The following is an 18,754-nucleotide window of genomic DNA, read 5'->3' as shown; positions in this document are numbered from 1 at the left end:
GTCTCCTTTCTCTTAGTCATTGTAGCTGATCCCATTTGTAGAATCATAGCCTAGGTATGGACGGGTGAAGTGTACAAGTGACCCTGCCTATATGGGAACAGTCCAAAATGGCTTCCTTGGGTAGTTTCAAGCTCAATTATATCCTGCTAAAGACAAAATACCACCATTTTGGGGATGTGCATGCCTTCTCTGCTTCCCTGTAATGGTGCTCAGAATGCCTCCAGCCTCCCATCATATCTACTGTTGAGCTAGGCAGCATCTCTAATATTTCTTGGGAATATTACTCTCTCTACTTGGTTTTGCTCTTATTGGGGAGCCAGGACACTTCCTAGACTTAATGGCATTTGGAGCCTAATAATGGTCAAGTTGACCTCCAACTGGAGATGAAGAGGTCATATCCCAGGCTGTCATGCATTCCAGATGGTTCTTGTGGTGAGGTCCCGCCCCTTCTCAAGGCCCTTGGGTATAAGAAGTGCATAAGGCATCTAGCCTCTTTACCAGCCTTGCACTCTTCCACAAGTTACTTATTCCTGAAGAAAACCCAGAACCAAGGTGGAAAGTGGAGCATCGCCTCTTCACACGCTAAATGAAGACGTGTTTCCTCAATTTAGAGTAGGAGTTGCTCAGTGTTTCTTGTGTTCAGCTGAGGTGTGTATCACCAAGCCCAGGAGAAACAAGAATAATCTCATTTGGCATCTTTATTCTTTCTGGGGGTTCATGAGTCTCATCCTTTCTCTTTGTCTGCTCAGTGCCATCCTCTCTGTGTACTGTGGGATGTCTTTCTGTACGCTGTGAATATGTGTTGCTCTGATTGGTTGATAAATAAAGCCATTTGGCCTATGGCAAGGCAGGAGGAAGCCAGGATGGAAAATCCAAGGGAGATAGTGAAAGGAGAAAGGAGAGGCAGAGAAAGACTCCATCCCACCATCCAGGGAGCAGCATGTAATGGCACACAGGTAAAGTCACAGAACACATGGCAATATCTAAATTAAAGAAATGGTCTGAGTTTAGTTATAAGAACTGCTAGTAAGAAGCTTGAGCCATAGACCATGGTCATGTACTTCGTAATTAATATAAGCCTTTGTGTGTTTATTTGAGTCTGAGCGGCTGCAGGACCGAGCGGGACACAGGAAAACTTCTGACTACAGTGTACTGCCACTAAGTCTGATCCTGTCTATTCATCATGCTTTTGCTTAGTACCACGACATATCAAATAAAAGACTTCTTTAGTATCCTACATTCTTAGAGATTGTAAATGTACAATTGGACTGGGTAAGTAGCATCTGGAGTACTTCTGCAATTCCTCTCTACATGTTGATTCTTTCTACTGTAATCCTCAATAATTACTCCCAATGTGCTTTATTCAATCCTCTACCTGATGACCTCAGAAGAACACTCATTTTCTGGTATTCTGGATAAAAAAAAGCAAAGGGCAGAATATATTCCCAGCAATGAATGTGGACCTTTCTTATTTTAACTCATTATGAAATAGATTCAAACATTGCCAAATTTTATCATTCTTCTAGTCTCAAGATATGCTCCAAGAAGCTCTTACTCTCAGGAAGGCTAATTGTTAGAAAATGAGACACGACCTTAAGTAAATTCCTACTTGCACAAGTGTTTTGAACCTGCAAACTTACAAGTTCCCTGCCAGTTCCTACAAACTTTCACTTGAAACTGCAAATGCTCTCTCTTGCTAGAAACAAGTGGGACATGTTTTCCCCCAAGTTTCATTAAAAGAGTTCACCAGCCCATGTGCCCTCTACAAAGCCTTTCACTGTGTTTGCAGGACCTTATAAAAACTTCAAATATCATTTTAAAATGTTTAAAATAATTGACCTTTCCAGATCCTTTCAAAGTGCATGAACTTATAAACACACTAAGGAACCCTACAGCAAAGATGTAAGCAACCTTGCCTCCCAGAAAAGAAATGGACTGAACCTAATTTGGAAGCAACTTAAGTCAACACTGGAAGATAATCAACGTACTTTAGCAGTAGTTAAGGTCAACAGTAAAGGACATTTCCAAACCAGTGTGGCTCCTCTAAGGCAATCATTTATTAATGAAGGTAACATTCCTATTCTTTAATATTTTTAAGTTTCCATCTTCTAAGTTAGATAAATAATGCACAAGAGAGAAACTGAAAATGAACCACTTATTTTGTTCATTAAAAATTAATTAGTATTATTTTCTCTCTCTGTTCTCTTGCTGACTGAGCTTGCTACCCTGAAAATCAGAAATTAAATCAACACCATGGATGGATTAATCCATAGCCCATCTTAAATTTCTCACCTGGTCCTCATGTTAACACTTTAACATGAGGATTAAATTTCACTATGGGTACTGGGGAGAACCTTCAAACTGTGGAGTATTCTCATAGGCAAAATTCTAAAATAATATTTATTTCCTTGTCAATATTCCAATTTTAATATTGCCTTTTAACTCAACTTGTCATAAAAGACTAGAAATGAATGAACAGGCTCACAGTGATTCCTATAGATGATGATGTCTGGTCTGTTTAACTTTGGAAATGCATTAGTGACCTTAGAAACATGCAAAGCTTCCTAGAGGGTGGTCCACACAACATCAACTTTAAACTGAAAATTCCTGAGCTTTGCATCAGAACAAAGAACCCAAAGGCACAGTGTTATGGGTCTAGGTAATCAACAACCAATCTAGCTGCTTTATATGCTCTTAAATACGCCATTTTTCAGTTTGCCATCTTAATTACAAATACTATCTACAAGATTTAGTAGGCCCGCAAAGCAGACGTAGTACACTAAAACACTTTTACAACACAGTAGACAAAAATTTACAGAGATTTTCAAACACTAGATAGCAAATTCTGATGAGGAAACTTAGTTTGATGAACAGGACTAGCTTTAGACACAATTTTGGCTTCCAATATAAAGTCCAAAGCCTCTTTTTAGTTTTAGAATTTGATTTCTACTTTTTCAGCTTTTCTACAAGTCCATGTTTCACAATCAGCAGGTCTTTTTCCACTGAAAGCTACCTTACTTCCCATTAGACAATTACGTGTGTGTGTGTGTGTGTGTGTGTGTGTGTTGGTCAGATACAAGAATCTTGCCAAGTCTTTTAGTGGAAAAGTGAAGAATTTAGATATGTAGATATTTCCACTTATCCATCTATTGGTTCATTAATCCAAGGTATATTACCAGTAAGTGCCAAGAATTGAGATGGAAAAATGAGTTTGATATATGGTACAACATATTCATAAGAAAAATTATCCAAAACTTAAAATATTAAGAACTAGCATATTATCTCAAAGACAGGGCATCATTTAACCCTATCTGAGCATCATTGAATTCTCTAGGAGAATGTGTCCATGTTGGTGCTATCTGTGTTAATTAACAGATCGGATTCTATGAAGTTACACGTTAACCAATAGATCTATTGGTACACAGAGGTCAGGAGTGCTGAGAAACATTCTAAAACATAGAACTCTCCTATGGTAATTCTCTGGCCTAGAAAGTCAATAGTACTGGTATTGAGAAACTCTGTTCCAAAAGATCAAAGCTGCTTGCTCAGGAAGTGAGGAGGCCTTTGTCCTGCATGGTTGAGAGCAGCTTTAGTGGTTTCTGCCTGGGGGTGGGAGGGTATCAGTGAGTAAAGGCTGAGAGAGAAAAGTTTTCAAGTTTAATAGTTAAGAATGGTAAACACAGTTATTGCTCAAGAGGGAAGGCAAGGAAGTGGAAATTTTGATAACTTGTGGTAGCAAAGTATTTCAATGTACTTGAAACAAATGAAAACTCCAGTTTCCATTTAGAAGTATGATGCCTTAGATACGACAACCTAAGCCACTGTAGCATGGTATGATTTTTATCATTTCAGCATCTTAAAGGGGAAGAAAAAGAGTTCTATTTTATAATTGTAAACATTTAGCAAAGGAAAATAATGAAGTTTCTTAATGTCTAAAGCAAGTTCTCAAAATTAAATGTGTAACAGAAATCTTTTAAGTGACTGTACTATCAGTTGTTTACTAAAGCCTTGTTGTATTTCTAAATGTAAATATCCGAATTGTCCACGCTAGTTTATTGACCACAGTCCACTATTGAATAAGACACTTGTTGAGTCACACTTTCTGCTCTAGGAGTGACTGGATGGCTATCCACTGTGTACAGCAGAAAGGTTGGCCCTGGCTACCTCATCTGGGGAAATGAGAGGCTCACAGCCAGTGAGGGCGTAAACGTGAAGTCATTACTTTTGGGACCGTCTTCCTTTGTATTTTTAAGGAGGGTTGAGGGCCGTTTTGTTGCATGAGAGAAAGTCAAAGCACCCTGTGCTCAATGAGTTCCTTTGCTGAAACCCAGCAGAGCCTGTGGCAGGCACAAGGAAGACTTCCGTCTGCACTAGCTGGGAAGTAGATGCCACAGATTCAGAGTGGAGTTCTCTTTTCCTTGGCCACAGGACAGTTTCCAGCTGCTACTGGCACTGCCTTACTTTTGTAAACGGGATCAGCCAGGGCCACTGCACACGGGAAAGTGATTTCCTGACATCAGTTCTCCGTTAGAATGTGGCAAAACCCATGCTGGATGTTATCACACAGATTATAAAGGATTTTATGAGCTTGTGTAGGAAACTGACCATCATTTGTGGCATAAGTTTCATAATTTATGTCTCCTGTTCTAAACAAACTACAGTTGTATTAGGTTGAAATACATATGGATTGCTGATTGATTTTATGAAACAGACTTCCTTCTGAAATTGTTCCACTAGTAGGTTTCAGTTTTCATCATTTTCTAGGTACACATCTCTGGATGTGAATCCAAATATGTATATTAATTATAATGACAGAAATCTCATTTTACAAGTTAAAAAAGTCTTTTAAAGTTTATTATTTAGAAAGAGACACTTGCAAATAAAAAACACTTCACAACTGAAATGAACCAGACCCCAAGTCTATACATCTCAGTGAACTTCTATACAGTTAGACAGTCATACTGAAGCTGTGAAGCTCCACATGGGCTTTTGCCATCTCACCATCAAACACGTTTTTGGGCACTTATCACCACCAACAACAAAAACTCCATGACAAAGTTAGAATTGGAAAAACAATTACCTTTATATCCTTTCTCATAACTAATGTCTGTCACCTGCATCCAGTCCTCTGCATCCCCTAGTATTAAGCCTTTCTTGATCTCTTTTCTGCGTGTTATATTGTACATTGTTAAAACAAGATGCTTTAACAATGGTTGGCTAGTTAATGAGTCTCTATTGTAACCTTACTGATCTGTTCTACCAACAGATTTATATAGCAAAGTGTTCTGTTTTTTTCCCCTAACTCCTAAACAATTTCTTGAAGGATGTCTGCTCCTAAAGGGGAAATCATTTTTCTTTTCATAAATTGAGGAAAGGGGAGCTATAATGAGGTTTTGGAACAGAACATTGAATGACCTCTTCACTAGTCAAGGATTAATAAAAAGGAATCTTTTGTTCTACCTATTGCAAGTAAACATTTTCATTCACATGTAGTCTTATCATTATTTTTTTTCTGACGAATTTTCAACTTTGATTCTAGCTAAATGATGAAACTGACCTTGGCCTACCAAGGACGTCCTTCAACATTCTCTCTCAGGCTGGAAGAGTGCAGGGGGTTGAGTTACTCTTCTTAGAGCTGTTTAATTCCCCTTTAGAGTGCTCTGAATCCATGTAAGGAGATGACTCAAACACTCTTCGATCTGTGAAGAAACTCCGTGGAGTAACCTAGAAAAACTCATGTCAGCTACTGGGTAAGGTGAGCATCGATCCAGCCAGGTACTTACTGTTCATGGCCTCTGAGAACACTTTGTTTTTCAATTGAGTGAAAGCATTTTTCCATGTGAAAATAGACAGTATCTAATAAGAATTCAGTATCTTAAGGCCATTACATTTTCAATAAATTGACTAAGTAATGTATGCATGTATGTATGTATGTATGTTGGAAACTTGTCATTGATATTTATTTAAAATGCTATGTTGTATTCTTTCAGTACAGGAATACTGGGCAACCATTTTTCTGTATTTAAGTAAATAAAAATTAGCCTTCAGGAAATATTTAAGAACTATAACCGTACACATATTTAAAGAGCTCTTACCTTGGAGTTCCAATGTAACCACAGTTATAGTTTCAGGAATTTTTCTATTGTAATTTTCTGGTGTCTTAGAGAAACTATAAAAAATTGTAAAACAACTATTTAATTGGGCACATTACTATTTTTCCTTTTTTTTCCCCCAAGCTTCATTCCTAATCTAATCTAAACACGGCGAGCAGGACATGTTTACATCCTGTGGTCTACAGTGCTAAGCCTGGAGGGTTACCCTTCATGAATTAATACATGTTCTGAGCTAAGAGTTCAGTTCCTCTTCCAATAAAGGCAGTGAAGACTGAACCCTAAATAGCTGAACTCCAGTCCCAAGGGATCCAACCCCCTCTTCTAGCCTCTATAGGCAATGCACACACACTATACACAGACATACATCCAGGCAAAACATCCATAAAGATAAAATAAAAATCAAGAAATCTTTAAAAGAATGAATCCAGAAAACAGCGTAAGATTCAACAGATGTCTTCCCCTGCAGTGAAATGTTCGCTTCATCCCAGCCTAGAGATGAAGGCGGGTTGCTGTTTTAAAATAGGAGTTGGGGACTTCATAATTGTGCTTCTTACAGTTACAGTTCAGTACTGTTTACAGTGAAGTTCAGACTGTGAAATGTTTACATGGGAAAGGGGAAAATCATGGATGTGAGTTATAATAGCTGCTATCAATCCTTGAGTTTTACAGTAAAATTCCTATCAAATTTCTAACAAAATGAAAAGTATATCAAGTCAAGGAACTAGAGACTGCGTACTTAATTATCTTCTAACCAAATAGTTCATTTCCCTCAATGGTCTATTCACTGGATAATGTCACAGGTGATTACAGAATTAGGACTAATAGAGCAAGGAACCATAGAACAGTTATCCATATGATATACTGATGTCAGTTTTACAGGATTAAAACTTTGTCGTTTCAGTATTTTTAGAAAATAAAACTACTAAGATAAAACCTAAGAAACAAAAAATACAGACCACTGTTACATTTTGTTAAGCTTCCCCCCCAAGTGTATATACTACTTTCAAAGAAGTGTTTCCAACATGTTTTCAAAAAGAAAAAAATAAAGTGCATGCTGTGCCTGGCCCCGAGAAACAAAGGTAAAAGCTACCTTCCTTGTCTGGAGGATGCGCACAGCATTGGAACACAATGGCCACGGGCAAGCAGTAATTATGTACCAAGCACGGGAAGTTTACTGAAAGACAGCAGAAGGCGTTTTATATTCCCTTAAACTCTTTATCCTTTCACAAAAGTTTTAATGCATGAATGAATCCTTAGGGACAAGGAGAATGTGTTGGAGAGCTTCTCAAGGGAAAGAGATTACCATGGATTTGCTTTACCCAAGTGGCAAGGAACAGGGCGTTCCGGTATGAAAAGAACACAGCTTATGGAGAGATGATGGGGTGGTCGATCTCCAGAGGATAATAACTGGTGGAAGCAGTGTGGGAAAACTCGCAGAGTAGGTGGAGGCACATTAGGAAGAGAAGGTCCCAAATGATCGCAGTTGCTGTCCTGACTGCGAATGGCAGCAACTGTGAGATTCAGAGTGTTTGCTGGGTTTATTTTCTTGTCAGATGCTTTTTTAAAAAATCCAACAGCCCCAGGAGATGTGGAGAAAGTTACCTTTTTAATATTATCCCTAACACTGTCTAGCAAACACATTCTCTCTCAATTTGATACTTAAATTAATAGCTATTACCGATGAGTTTCTACATCTTAGATAACTTTTTATTGCTTTAAGGAATAAATCAAAGGCATTGCAGGCTAGTGGGAACAGGCGTTAGGAACATCGGACTATTCTAGCTGCGTTATCCCACTTCTGAACGCAAGGATCAAGTCAGTACCCCACCCCACCCACACCCCTGCCATCTTCCTCTTCCAGCTGACTTGGTAGGCCTCTCTCAACCACAACCCTCGATTTTATACAGTCTCTTTTGAGCTGTGTGCCAGGATGCAGCCATGAACTAATGGGCTCCTGGGAAAGATTTTTTGCATTACTGACAGTAAAGTTTCTCCTGTACCCACATCTTAAAGAAGAAACAACACCCTGTAAGACAGGTTTACAGCATATCATGGTTAAATAAAGCAATTGGCACTAGACTGTAATATATTTACAAGTCACAATGGGGTAAAAGTAGTTCTTAACTATTTTGGATACGAAGGGTAAAGTATTAATCTGTCCTCTACTTTTTAAAGTATGTGTGTGTGTATATACAACAAACCTTAATTTTTTACAGCAGGGGTGCATCTACTTTAATTCTCTTCAGTACATGGTAGGGACTTTGGCAATTAAAACTGTCTTCAACAAGCCAGAGTTTAAGCCAATCATGTTCCAAGCGAGAGGGACTTGTGAGCCGTTTTAAAAAGCCTGACAGGGTTATCATTATACAAACCGCAGAACGTGAAGCTGGGCAAAACCTACAACGCCAGTCATCTAAGAAGACCGGTTTCCCAACTAAAGGCAACTCAAAACAGTGGCGATCATTAAAAGGCCGTGTGAGTTGAAGTAAGGAAAACCTAGGAATTAGTGCAAGAGGTGAGGTCTGCACAGACGGTTCAAAGCTGTGCCCAAAAGGGGGGGGTTAGCTAAGGGCGACGGGAGGACTCGGAAGCGATCGGTGGCAGTGACGGGCCAGGGGACACGCAGGGTGGAGGGGGACCGCGGCCTCCGGGCCGGCCTGCGGCAGGCAGGACGCTCCGCCGGGCTCAGCTTTCCCGGCGGTGAAAAGCAGGCGGGGAGCCCGGGGCTGAGAGGCGCCGGCGGGAGGAGGCGGGAGCCCGGGGCCGCTAGCGGCTCCTCCCCCGGCGCCTCCGCTATCTGGGTCAGACGCGCAGGCCGCGGCGCCGGACCTTGGGAGCCGCGGACTCCGGGGCTCCAGTCGGCTCTCCCTTCCCCGCTCGTCCGCCCGCGGGCCCCGCTCCCGCCGGCTCCGGTCACGGAGAAGCCCTCACCGCGAAGCCAGGTACGTACCCAGCCGGGGAGGGGGCGGCCAGCCTGCCCGGCTGGCTCCGTCGGCCCCGGGGGCGTGCGGAAGAAGGCGGTGGCACTTCCGGCGGCGGCTTCACTTCCGGGTCGTGGCCCGGCGCCCGCTGACCCGGCGGCGGCCGCGGGCCGGCTTGGTGCAGTCTTGGCGGAGCCGATGTCGCGGATCGGTGGTGGCGTGACCCACCCACCTCCCCCTGGACCAGGCGACCCCCGGAGCGGACACCGCGCCTGTGCATCTGCCTCAGCCTCGCGCCAACCTTGTGTTCTCTCGGCGTGCTTCCCGCACTAAAAAAAAAAAAATAATAATAATTGAATTCTCTGCCTGTTTTCTGCAGACGTGGAAACCAGCCTAACCGCACTACTAACATTTGCAAATAAGCTGAATTCTAAGGGGTCCCAAATTTAAATTATAAATAAGGAGAGGTTTGGAAAGCTAATGAATTATGAGTGTTAGAATTCAATTGGAAAGTACTGGGTTTTCTGCATCGCTGTACATGAATTTTTTTACCCCCCAAGGAAGGGGTCAGAACGTTTCCTTTGGAAACTTGAAGCGGATTTGTAACTTATCATGTTTCTTGACCTTCTTAGTAGTTTTTCCTTTCTCTGGTTTGTTGGTGACAGCATTTTATGTCTTCCTCCAATTCTAAGGATCAGCCGATGAGTTGGTTATGAACGCAACTTAGGACCTCACTCTATAAACATTCTAATTATATGGAGACATAATTCTAATATCCAGAGATGGAAACCAGAACATAAACATGAAGTTTTTCTTTTAAAATCATTTCATATCCTAGTTTACTTGGAGGTCAACATTTTATCGTTTTTCTAGCGTTGTGTCACTAGGAGATTCTCGGCTAATAACCATTGATCACGCATTGTATTAATTTTAGGTAATTTATACAAACATAATGTCCATCATTTCCCATCATGAGTGATTTACAAATGGGAGTTTGTGAAATGATTTTTTTGCATCCGAAATGCAAATTTCGCATCTTAAAATGAGTTGTAAGGTCTGCTCAATAAATTTTAATTGTTTTCTCCATAATCGGTACAAGAATATACTTCTATAAACAAAAGTACAAAAACAATATAATTTTATGCTACTTTTTAAATTACACTGTAGGCAAGCACAGATTCTTATTTACGACTTTGATACTTCCCTCTCACAACAGTGTCATTTTTCAGATTATTGGCACAAAAACACACACACCGGGATTTATTTCTTGCTTGTACCTAACTATTTTTGTCCAGTGTTACTTTTCCAATTACTGACGTAGAAGCACTTTGTAGCATAAATTCAAGCACTCTGACGGATATGTTTCTAACGGTGAGATTATTAACCAAATGCCGCCTCTTCTAGTTCTCTGTTGACTTTCATAGTTCTGATGTCATATTTCACCTCTGAACATCTCTGCTTCTGTCAGCATTCTCCTTTGCGTCCTTGCTTGATGCTTTCTGATTCCGCATGCAGCTAGATGTCTCTAAGATTTAGGAAACAGGAACCCAGGGGTAACCTTGCTCACTTCTTTAGTCAGATAACCCTCTGGGTAAATGATAGCAGTTCGTTTGTCTGAAAAATAATAGTGGCTTTACTGTTTTGAACTCCTTCAAAGAGATCATTTGAAACCTGTGAGGTACCTTAAAAAAAAAAAAGGTAAAAGTTTGGCTGTTTCTCATGTGTTGAAACCTGAGTCTGTCTGGGGGATAAAGTCTTTCTCTTCATCAGACTTTCACGTCCGTTTATTAACTTGTTAAATGAAAAAAAAAGCTTTCAAATGTGTGTGTTTCATAATGTAAAGTTCAAGGCTGGCCTGGCAGGACTGCGCCAAAGAACTAAGTCAAGAACTAAGTCATGATAGGAAAATTCCTTGTGCTAGGCTTTAAGATGGACATGTGGACGTTCTTTGTTAGTGTGTGGATGTGGGGCGGGGTGGGGTGGGGGGTGGGGGGGGTGAGTGTTGTTGCAGATCTGATGTTAGACCTCATGAATGCTAAACAACAGCTGTACTATTGAACTGTTTCCTACCCCAGTATATTTATTCATCAGTGAAAAACAGAAACAAATTTTAACCTCAAGGTGATTAAGTTTGATGCATGATTTACCTGTAATATAAATGTATATCATAGGTATGTAGTAGCTTTTTTATTTCTATTGCTTTTTTATGGTAATCTTTTGAGGTAATTTAGTTTTATGATATAATGTTTGATGGAGCTAAACAATAGTAATTATCAACAACCTGGCCTGTTATGAGTCCCTTAGATTCTGCTGTTGATGTGTCTCCTGAATGAGTAGGAGTGAGCATTTAGTTCCATTTACAATTCCTTCTATCAATTAGTTCAGAAGATATTTGGGTTGAAAAGAGAGAAAGAAAAGAAAGGAAAAAATGGTAAATGCTCTGCCATCAGACAGGCCAGATTAAGCACCAAGATCGTCTCTGGAATTGGTTAAGAGAGGCATTTTAAACTAGTCGCTCAGAGGTCATAATCTGAGATAATTTCTGAAAGACCTTCTTTGTGTGTGTTTGATGAGATAGAGCATCCAAACTGGATAGTAACTGTTGTCCATGCACATGCTATAATATAATAGGACTCTAATTTTGTTTTTGTTTTTTAACTTTTATTTAGTGTGTGTGTGTGTGTGTGTGTGTGTGTGTGTGTGTGTGTGTGTGTGTGTGCAGACACTGCAGGAGTTGTTTCTTTCTCTTCGCCATCTCAACTATAATAGGAATCTGAAAAGAAACTTTCTTTTAAGCAGCTTCTTGGAAAGAGATTCCTGCTATCCCCCACCCCCTTCCATAGGTCATTTAAAGCATTATGTCTAGTCGGCCATGTAGTGTACAGGAAACAATAGTACCTTGCTTTTTTTTTTTTTTTTTTTTTGGTTTTTTGAGACAAGGTTTCTCTGTGTAGCTTTGCGCCTTTCCTGGAACTCGCTCTGTAGACCAGGGTGGCCTCGAACTCACAGATATCTGCCTGCCTCTGCCTCCCGAGTGCTGGGAATTAAAGGCGTGCACCACCACCGCCCGGCTAGTACCTTGCTAGATTATGTAGAATAATAGGGCTCTAGCCATAGGATGCAAGATTTCGGGTATACAGCCTAATTCAGGATTGATGTCTGTCTAGTATTCTGCCCTGGCATTCACTCCCAGCTGTTTTGGACAAGATTAGCAATCAAAGAGAACGTTCATAGACTCCTACATCTACCCACTTAACCTGAATTTCTGCTCATGTAATCTGCCTTCTCTTTCGTTACTCTGAAGGAGTGGTCTGTGTTCCCGTTAAAGGTCAACCTGGTGCGCATGCACTGGAGACCGTCTCCTTTGTTCGTGGTTGTACAGTTCTCTACTGTTTCTTCTACTTCACCAACTTCGCTTTTCAGTGGGATCTTTCATATTGGAAAATAAAGTTTGCCTTGATCTTTTGGTGCCGTTTCTCTATGTAACTGCCATCCTTTCTCCTTGTTTGTTATTTGTATTTACCCATCCCTTAGTCCAGGGTTCATTCCTTCCTTTCGACTCAGTGAATGTCTTTAGTATTCCATTTTTACCCCCCTACGACACACACACACACACACACACACACACACACACACACACACACACACTGGTTTATCTATACCTTTATGGACTTCGGACTTGCCCATACTTTGGACTGTTGCCCCGCCTCTTGCTTTCTAGGTCTGTTATGAGCCTATGGTGTGTTGCTGTCACTTTGGCTTTAATAGCAATTATTTTATAGGTAGATATTAAAATGAGAACACTGACTTTCATGCTCGCCCCTGTTGTCACCGCTGGTATGCGGCATCCTCTGTGCACACTAACTGTACGTGTTTTGCTTCTGCTTGAACACCTTCCGTGGCATTTCTTTTAGCGCCTGTCACTGGGTAATAATAGTCTCAGCTTTTGTTGAACCACAGCAACAAGAGTCCCACCCCTTTTCACCCTTGTGTTGGAAGATATCTCACTGGATGTAGACATTTCAGTGGGCAGGGGTCCCGCCACCCAAGCATGGTGAAGATGTCATTTTTATCGTTGTCATATTTAAATGGCTCCTGAGGACACAGGCAGTGGTAACCCTTCTCCTTCTCCCCTCTCTCCGCTCCTCCCTCCTCCTGGCTCTCTTCCTTGCTGACTTTTATGGTTGTTTCTTACTCTGCTTGACTCAGTTGACTTTGTTTAATGTGGGGATTGTTTGTTTGTTCACCTTTTCCCCTCCTACCGTCCTGTCAGTCTTAGACTGTTGATGACGCCCACTGGCCTGCGTCTCTGTTTTTTCTCACTGCGCTTCATTTCGGGATGATTTTTATGGCTAAGTCTTCCAGTGCACTGCTTTCTGTTGTTGTATGGAGTTGTTTTCACTGTCGATTTCATTCCATGAAAATTTTCTTCAGAGATTTTTTTTTTCATTCCTAGAAATTCCAGTCTGGCTTAAAGCTTTCCTTTTTCTCTCCTCGTCATGTGTATCTCTACCATGAATATATTTGTACATTTATTACGACCGCGTCTCTGCCGCCGCTCTGCCAGCCTCTATGTGCCACTCTTGCAGAGGGCAGTAATTTGGTTTCCAGCACCTACAGCTGGGACTCACAGTCACCTGTGATTCTAGCTCAGAGATCCAGAAACACAGAGAAATCCTGTCTCAAAAAACTCCTCCTGCACATCCTGCTTGCTCTGTGTCTCCTCGCATCTCTATTTGTACATTTATAATATGGCAATATCTTAATTTATTTATAATTAATTGCAAATGTTTTAAATAATGGTTTTAAGGCTTCGGGTTTGCTAGTTACATCATCTCTGGCATCCTCCGGCTTCTGTGCATGTCTGAAAATTTGTTGCTAGGTGTTGGACAATCTGGTTGTCTGTTGTTGAATCCTGCATTTTTTTTTCATTTACAGCATTAGACATTTTGATCTTCCTGCCAGTTAAATCATTTGTGAATCAATTTAATACTTTGGAGTCTTATTTTTTTAATCCATTTTGGAGGAAGCCCAAACAGCCTTAACTCTAGGGTTCCTTTAGCCTTCCTACCAACACATTGCCCCTTGGAGGTCTCGGCGGAGAGCCTCACGTAGTCTGCAAGCCTTCTTGGCAACTTGATCGCTAACCAGCTCTATGTAATCTTTGGGACCAGTTTAACCTATAGCTTCCTGGTAGTTATGATTTCCCTTGAAGTTCTTCTTTGCCAGCCCCATGGAGTTTAACTGTCTATTTTCTAGACATACTTCCCTTATCCTCTAGGCTCTGGCACATACATTCTAGATACTTTAGTTTCTGTGGACCCTAAAGTTATCCATTCAGTTCAGTGAGACTGCCTAGTTGTTTGATCATCTCCTTTTTTTTTTTTTTTCTTAATTTCCCCATAGTCCAGAAGTTACTTCCAGCTGGGATCCAAGAGTCCCTAGAGGATTTCTTTCTTTCTGTTTTGGTCAGGGTTATGGTTAGTAGTGATTTAATTATTTGTTCCTAACGTGGATAGCTTACAACTATTTCTCTCAAGTTGTTAGCAAACTTGAACACAAATATATGTCTGATAGAGAAAATCGAAGTAAAATCAAGTTTGGGAGCTTCTAAGTATATTTTTTTTAAAGCTTCAGTATATGTAGTTACAAAAGCTTTCAGTATTAACCTTCTTATTTCACCATCTCAGAAAGAAAGGGGAATATACCAGGGTTTTCATTTAATCCTTTTCTGACTTTAGATCAGCAATGGTATTAGTAAAGATGGGATTTGCTAGAGAGAAATTTTGGTACTTCTCATCAGAGTAGCTGAGTTGATATACAATGAGGTAGGCTATATTTTGTGCCTTCCATGAAAAAAAAAAATGAAAGATGGAGAAAAAACGGAGTCAAAGAAATGGCTTAAAAAGTTAGTTTTAAAAAGTTATAATTTAAAATAAAAAGGTCTCAGACATAAGTGGAAATGTCAGAAGCAAAGGAATTCTGGGTCAGAAGAAAGATGAAACCTACATGGGTCTTACTGACTTTCTATGTTGAATGAAACAGAGGGGAGGTGAGTTACGAACTTATCAAAGTGCTGTTTATGTTTCTATCTCTGAGCCCTGAGATTTAAAAACCATCATTAATCACTGGCAACTTAATATTAAGTCCCAGTGTGATCAAGATGCTCAGAAAGAGCCTCATCTCAGCCTTTAATGATGAAATGCAATAAGAAATCCAGCACATGAATTGCACACAGAATAGCAAATAAGGACACCTTGAACTCTTCAATACTTCTCTCAAGCGGATGATACTTTTGCTTCTATTTATCTAGCCCTTTAAGGTATAATTAAAGGGTGAACTTCAGATTGATTGTAGAGAGTATAAATTCAGAATTAAAGTCAGTATTTCACACCAGACTTCAGTAATAGCCTTGAGCAAATATTTCTCTTGAGGTGTGAGTTAAAGAGGCACTTGCTCATAGTGTGGGTTAGCTTATGATTTGTCAGACTTTTGGATGACAAAGACTACTTATCTTTTATTAATTGAAAAAGCATCAATATTTTTATCCTGGACAGACGAACATTGTTTATTTACAGTTTTGCTTTTTTTTTTAATTTTAGAAATAAAAGCCAAGAAATGCGTCATTCTACAAACAAAGAACTGATCCTTGGCATCATGGTGGGAACTGCTGGAATCAGCTTGCTGGCCTTATGGTACCACAAGGTCCGTAAGCCAAGGACAACAATGCACTTGCCTAGATTTCTTTCTCTGGGTAAGAAATTCGATTCACTAACTTGGCAAGATGAAACGCCCAGTGAACAAGGAGCATCCGTGGTCTTTCAGAGAAGGCAACTTCAGATACTGGAAAAGTTAAACGAATTACTGACCAACATGGAAGAACTTAAGGAGGAAGTCAGATTCCTTAAAGAAACAATTCCAAAGCTGGAGGAATATCTACAAGATGAACTTGGAGGGAAGGTAGCAGGTCACAAGATCAGTCCTCAGCACAGAGCTAGGAAAAAAAGGCTGACAACGGTTCAACGTACAGCAACAAGTAATAGTTCAGAGGAAGCAGAAAGTGAAGGAGGGTAAGTGTCCTCGATGCTTCCCGTATCGAACTGATTATTCCTCACGCTATTGCTGTTGCGTAGATAGCTGCTCATGCATATGCTCTGCTCTGAGAGGAAATGAAAGCAATGATAGTTTTGCCTTAGATTATAATTAAAGTATTAAATATTATTGATATTTTAGATAGCTTAGATCACATTGACAAAAGGGATAGATAGATAGATAGATAGATAGATAGATAGATAGATAATGATATCCTGTTAGAGTTGAGGAAGACAGTCATTATTTTCCAGAATAGCTAACTTATTTTCTAATGTGATTATTAAAAATAACCAGTAGTAAGTGGCATCATGTAAGAGTTGGGGAAGACAATCATCCTTTGCCAACATGGGTAACCTATTTTATAATGTGATCAATGTGCGGTTTTTATATCAAACTCCCTAGACCGGTGTGGTTCAGTAGAATTTGCTGTGATGTTAGAAGGTGACTGTATCTGTGCTGCCCAGAATAGGAGCCACTAGCCCTGTGTGACTCTTAAGCACTTCAAATGTGGGCAGTACAGCTGAGGAAAGGAACTTGTAATTTTAACTCATTGTAGTTCTAATCTTATTTCATGTCATTAAATGTACCACGTGGAACTAATAGCTGCTGAACTTTATTGCAGGTCTAGAAAGCTTAGAGGATATAGAAGTGATCCTGTTGCATCCCTACATGGGTTAATATCCTGAATCCTAGCACAAAGAACAAGTATTCCCCTAGTTGGGAAACCAATAATCTGTGGATTTAAAACATTGGCCCTGGGTGGTGTTTTTGAAGAACGAAACAGCCGGGTTCTTGTCTGTTGTTGTTTAAGGATCTGTACTAAATGTGATAGAGCCTGGCATCCTTGAGGGTGGGGACCTTGTTGTCGTCATGACACCTTACCTCTGTGCTTTCGGAGAGTGGGTGCCAGGAAGAATGTCTTAGCTGAGTGAGTGAGCTGCACACTGTCTGTGGAATTGGAAGGTGGCGTCTGAAGACATCTTAGACATCGGTGCTAGGTCCAGAGTTGTCAAGCATCTCTTGTATGTCGGGAGAATGACTATGAAGTTCTTTTGGTAGAGAAAAGCCACAGATGCCAGGGTGAATGACCAGGTCTAAGAACTTGGTGTTCCTGAACAGTAACAAGATGTCCCAGACTAGTTTTAAAATGGGCAGGTGGAATGTTTAGAAAGCATCCTAGGTACATTGGGAAGTGTGAGTCAGAAGAGAGACCTGGGAATTTCCATGAGAATGGGTAAGAACAACTAAGTACTCTAATAGTGACCAGAAGTCTACCACAGTACGGGGCATCGGTGAGCGGTACAGAAGACCAACCCATGGTTATCCTGCCTGCATGGACATCTGTCATCGGGAATCCTGGGTGAGGTTTGAGCAGTCCCTTCCCAGACAGGACACGTTAGAGCTAGAGAGTGGGAGGAGCTAGAGAGTGGGAGGAGCTAGAGAGTGGGAGGAGCTAGAGAGTGGGAGGAGCCCCTGAAGCCTGATGGAGGCGTACAGGCTAAAGTGGTGAGTGGCCTGTATTCTTAAAATCCTCTGTCGATAAATTTAAGTCTGGTTGCTCAGGAAAGTCTAAAGTTCTAGAAAGAGAAGTAGCCCTTGTTCAGTTTAGGACAGATAAAAAGATAATTCCAAGATTTAATGAAACTCCAAATATTGGCACAATGAATATGGGTTCAAGGAAGATTTGTGAAAACTATGAGTGACGTACCTGGTATGGATGTAGCCAAACTTTAAGACAGAGACAGTGCCACAGTACCTCTTCTTGTTTGGTCATGGGTGTTTTTGTTAGCAATAACATGTAAGGGTAGATGCAATACCGTCGTCCTACTGACAGACCAGACTGTAGGAAGTGCCACTAAACCAAACAAACAGGAGGAAACCTTTCCTATTTAACACTACTTTAGGGAAGTTTTTTTTTAAGCAGAACAAAAAAAAACCCCATTTAATTAACTTATTTTTTAAAGAGATACAAACAGATGTATCATGTCTTTGTGGATAAATACCTGTACACTAGCCCACCTCCCTAGGCCTTCTCCCTCCCTCCCTTTGGAGCTTGGCTGATCTCAACCAGTTTGCTTGCCGCCAAGCCCTCTTTAGCCACCACAAGTATTTCAGAGACCCCAGGAGAAAACCAGTCTAGTAAAGGCATATGCCAGCTAGATTGTGCCAACTTGGGAATAACAAAATGGTGGTGAGCATGGGACCGCTGACTGGTCCAGCTTGCGGAGTCTATTGGGGAACCCTTTAACTTGGTGAGCTGAAATGCAGACCTTGCTGTTTGGGGCTGTGGGGGTTGTTTGTTGTTTTTTGTTGTTGTTTTTGGTACTTGTATTCTTCCAGTTATTTCCTCCTGTTGACATTCACGTCTAGGCTTCCAGGCAAAGGCTCAGATGCAGTCTATAATGGTTGTCTTGTAACCCTCAAAGTTTTTATAGTTAGAAAATGATTTTTTTTCAGATCTATTAAAAATGTAGTATTGTAATTGAAATCTTTTCTTTAGGAGACAGCCATTACCTTAGTCTGCATGCAATCTTTGACGGTTTCAATGTTTCTTCTACATGTATGTGTTCCTATATACAAGGAATAAATGGTGTTTTGTTCCTAAAATGTATAGAAATGACATTATGT

At 40.6% G+C, this 18,754-nt stretch overlaps 1 protein-coding gene and 1 long non-coding RNA gene across 4 annotated transcripts in view; one reads left to right on the top strand and one right to left on the bottom strand.

The window, feature by feature from the left end:
- LOC131897462 (uncharacterized) overlaps positions 1–7,925 on the bottom strand; it is a 38,362-nt gene extending 30,437 nt beyond the window's left edge. The window contains exons 1-2 of one of the 2 annotated variants that reach the window (XR_009375698.1): positions 6,096–7,925; positions 5,558–5,724 (exon numbers count right to left, since the gene is read on the bottom strand). This is a non-coding gene — a long non-coding RNA (uncharacterized LOC131897462). The remainder of the gene's footprint in view (positions 1–5,557; positions 5,725–6,095) is intronic. The other variant, XR_009375699.1, reaches the window with a different exon arrangement.
- A 7,711-nt stretch (positions 7,926–15,636) lies between these two features.
- The window catches only part of Rmdn2 (regulator of microtubule dynamics 2), a 53,659-nt gene continuing 50,541 nt past the window's right edge, over positions 15,637–18,754 (top strand). For both annotated transcript variants that reach the window (XM_059248252.1, XM_059248253.1), the window contains exon 1: positions 15,637–16,104. In XM_059248252.1, coding sequence (XP_059104235.1) covers positions 15,653–16,104 — 452 coding nt within the window. In that variant the 5' untranslated portion in view covers positions 15,637–15,652. The remainder of the gene's footprint in view (positions 16,105–18,754) is intronic.

The sequence above is a fragment of the Peromyscus eremicus genome, chromosome 22 (genome assembly GCF_949786415.1).
Source record: "Peromyscus eremicus chromosome 22, PerEre_H2_v1, whole genome shotgun sequence".
In the NCBI taxonomy this organism is placed as follows: Eukaryota; Metazoa; Chordata; class Mammalia; order Rodentia; family Cricetidae; genus Peromyscus; species Peromyscus eremicus.
The sequence above is the reverse complement of the archived record's forward strand: the minus strand, read 5'-3'. Positions and strand labels throughout refer to the sequence as shown.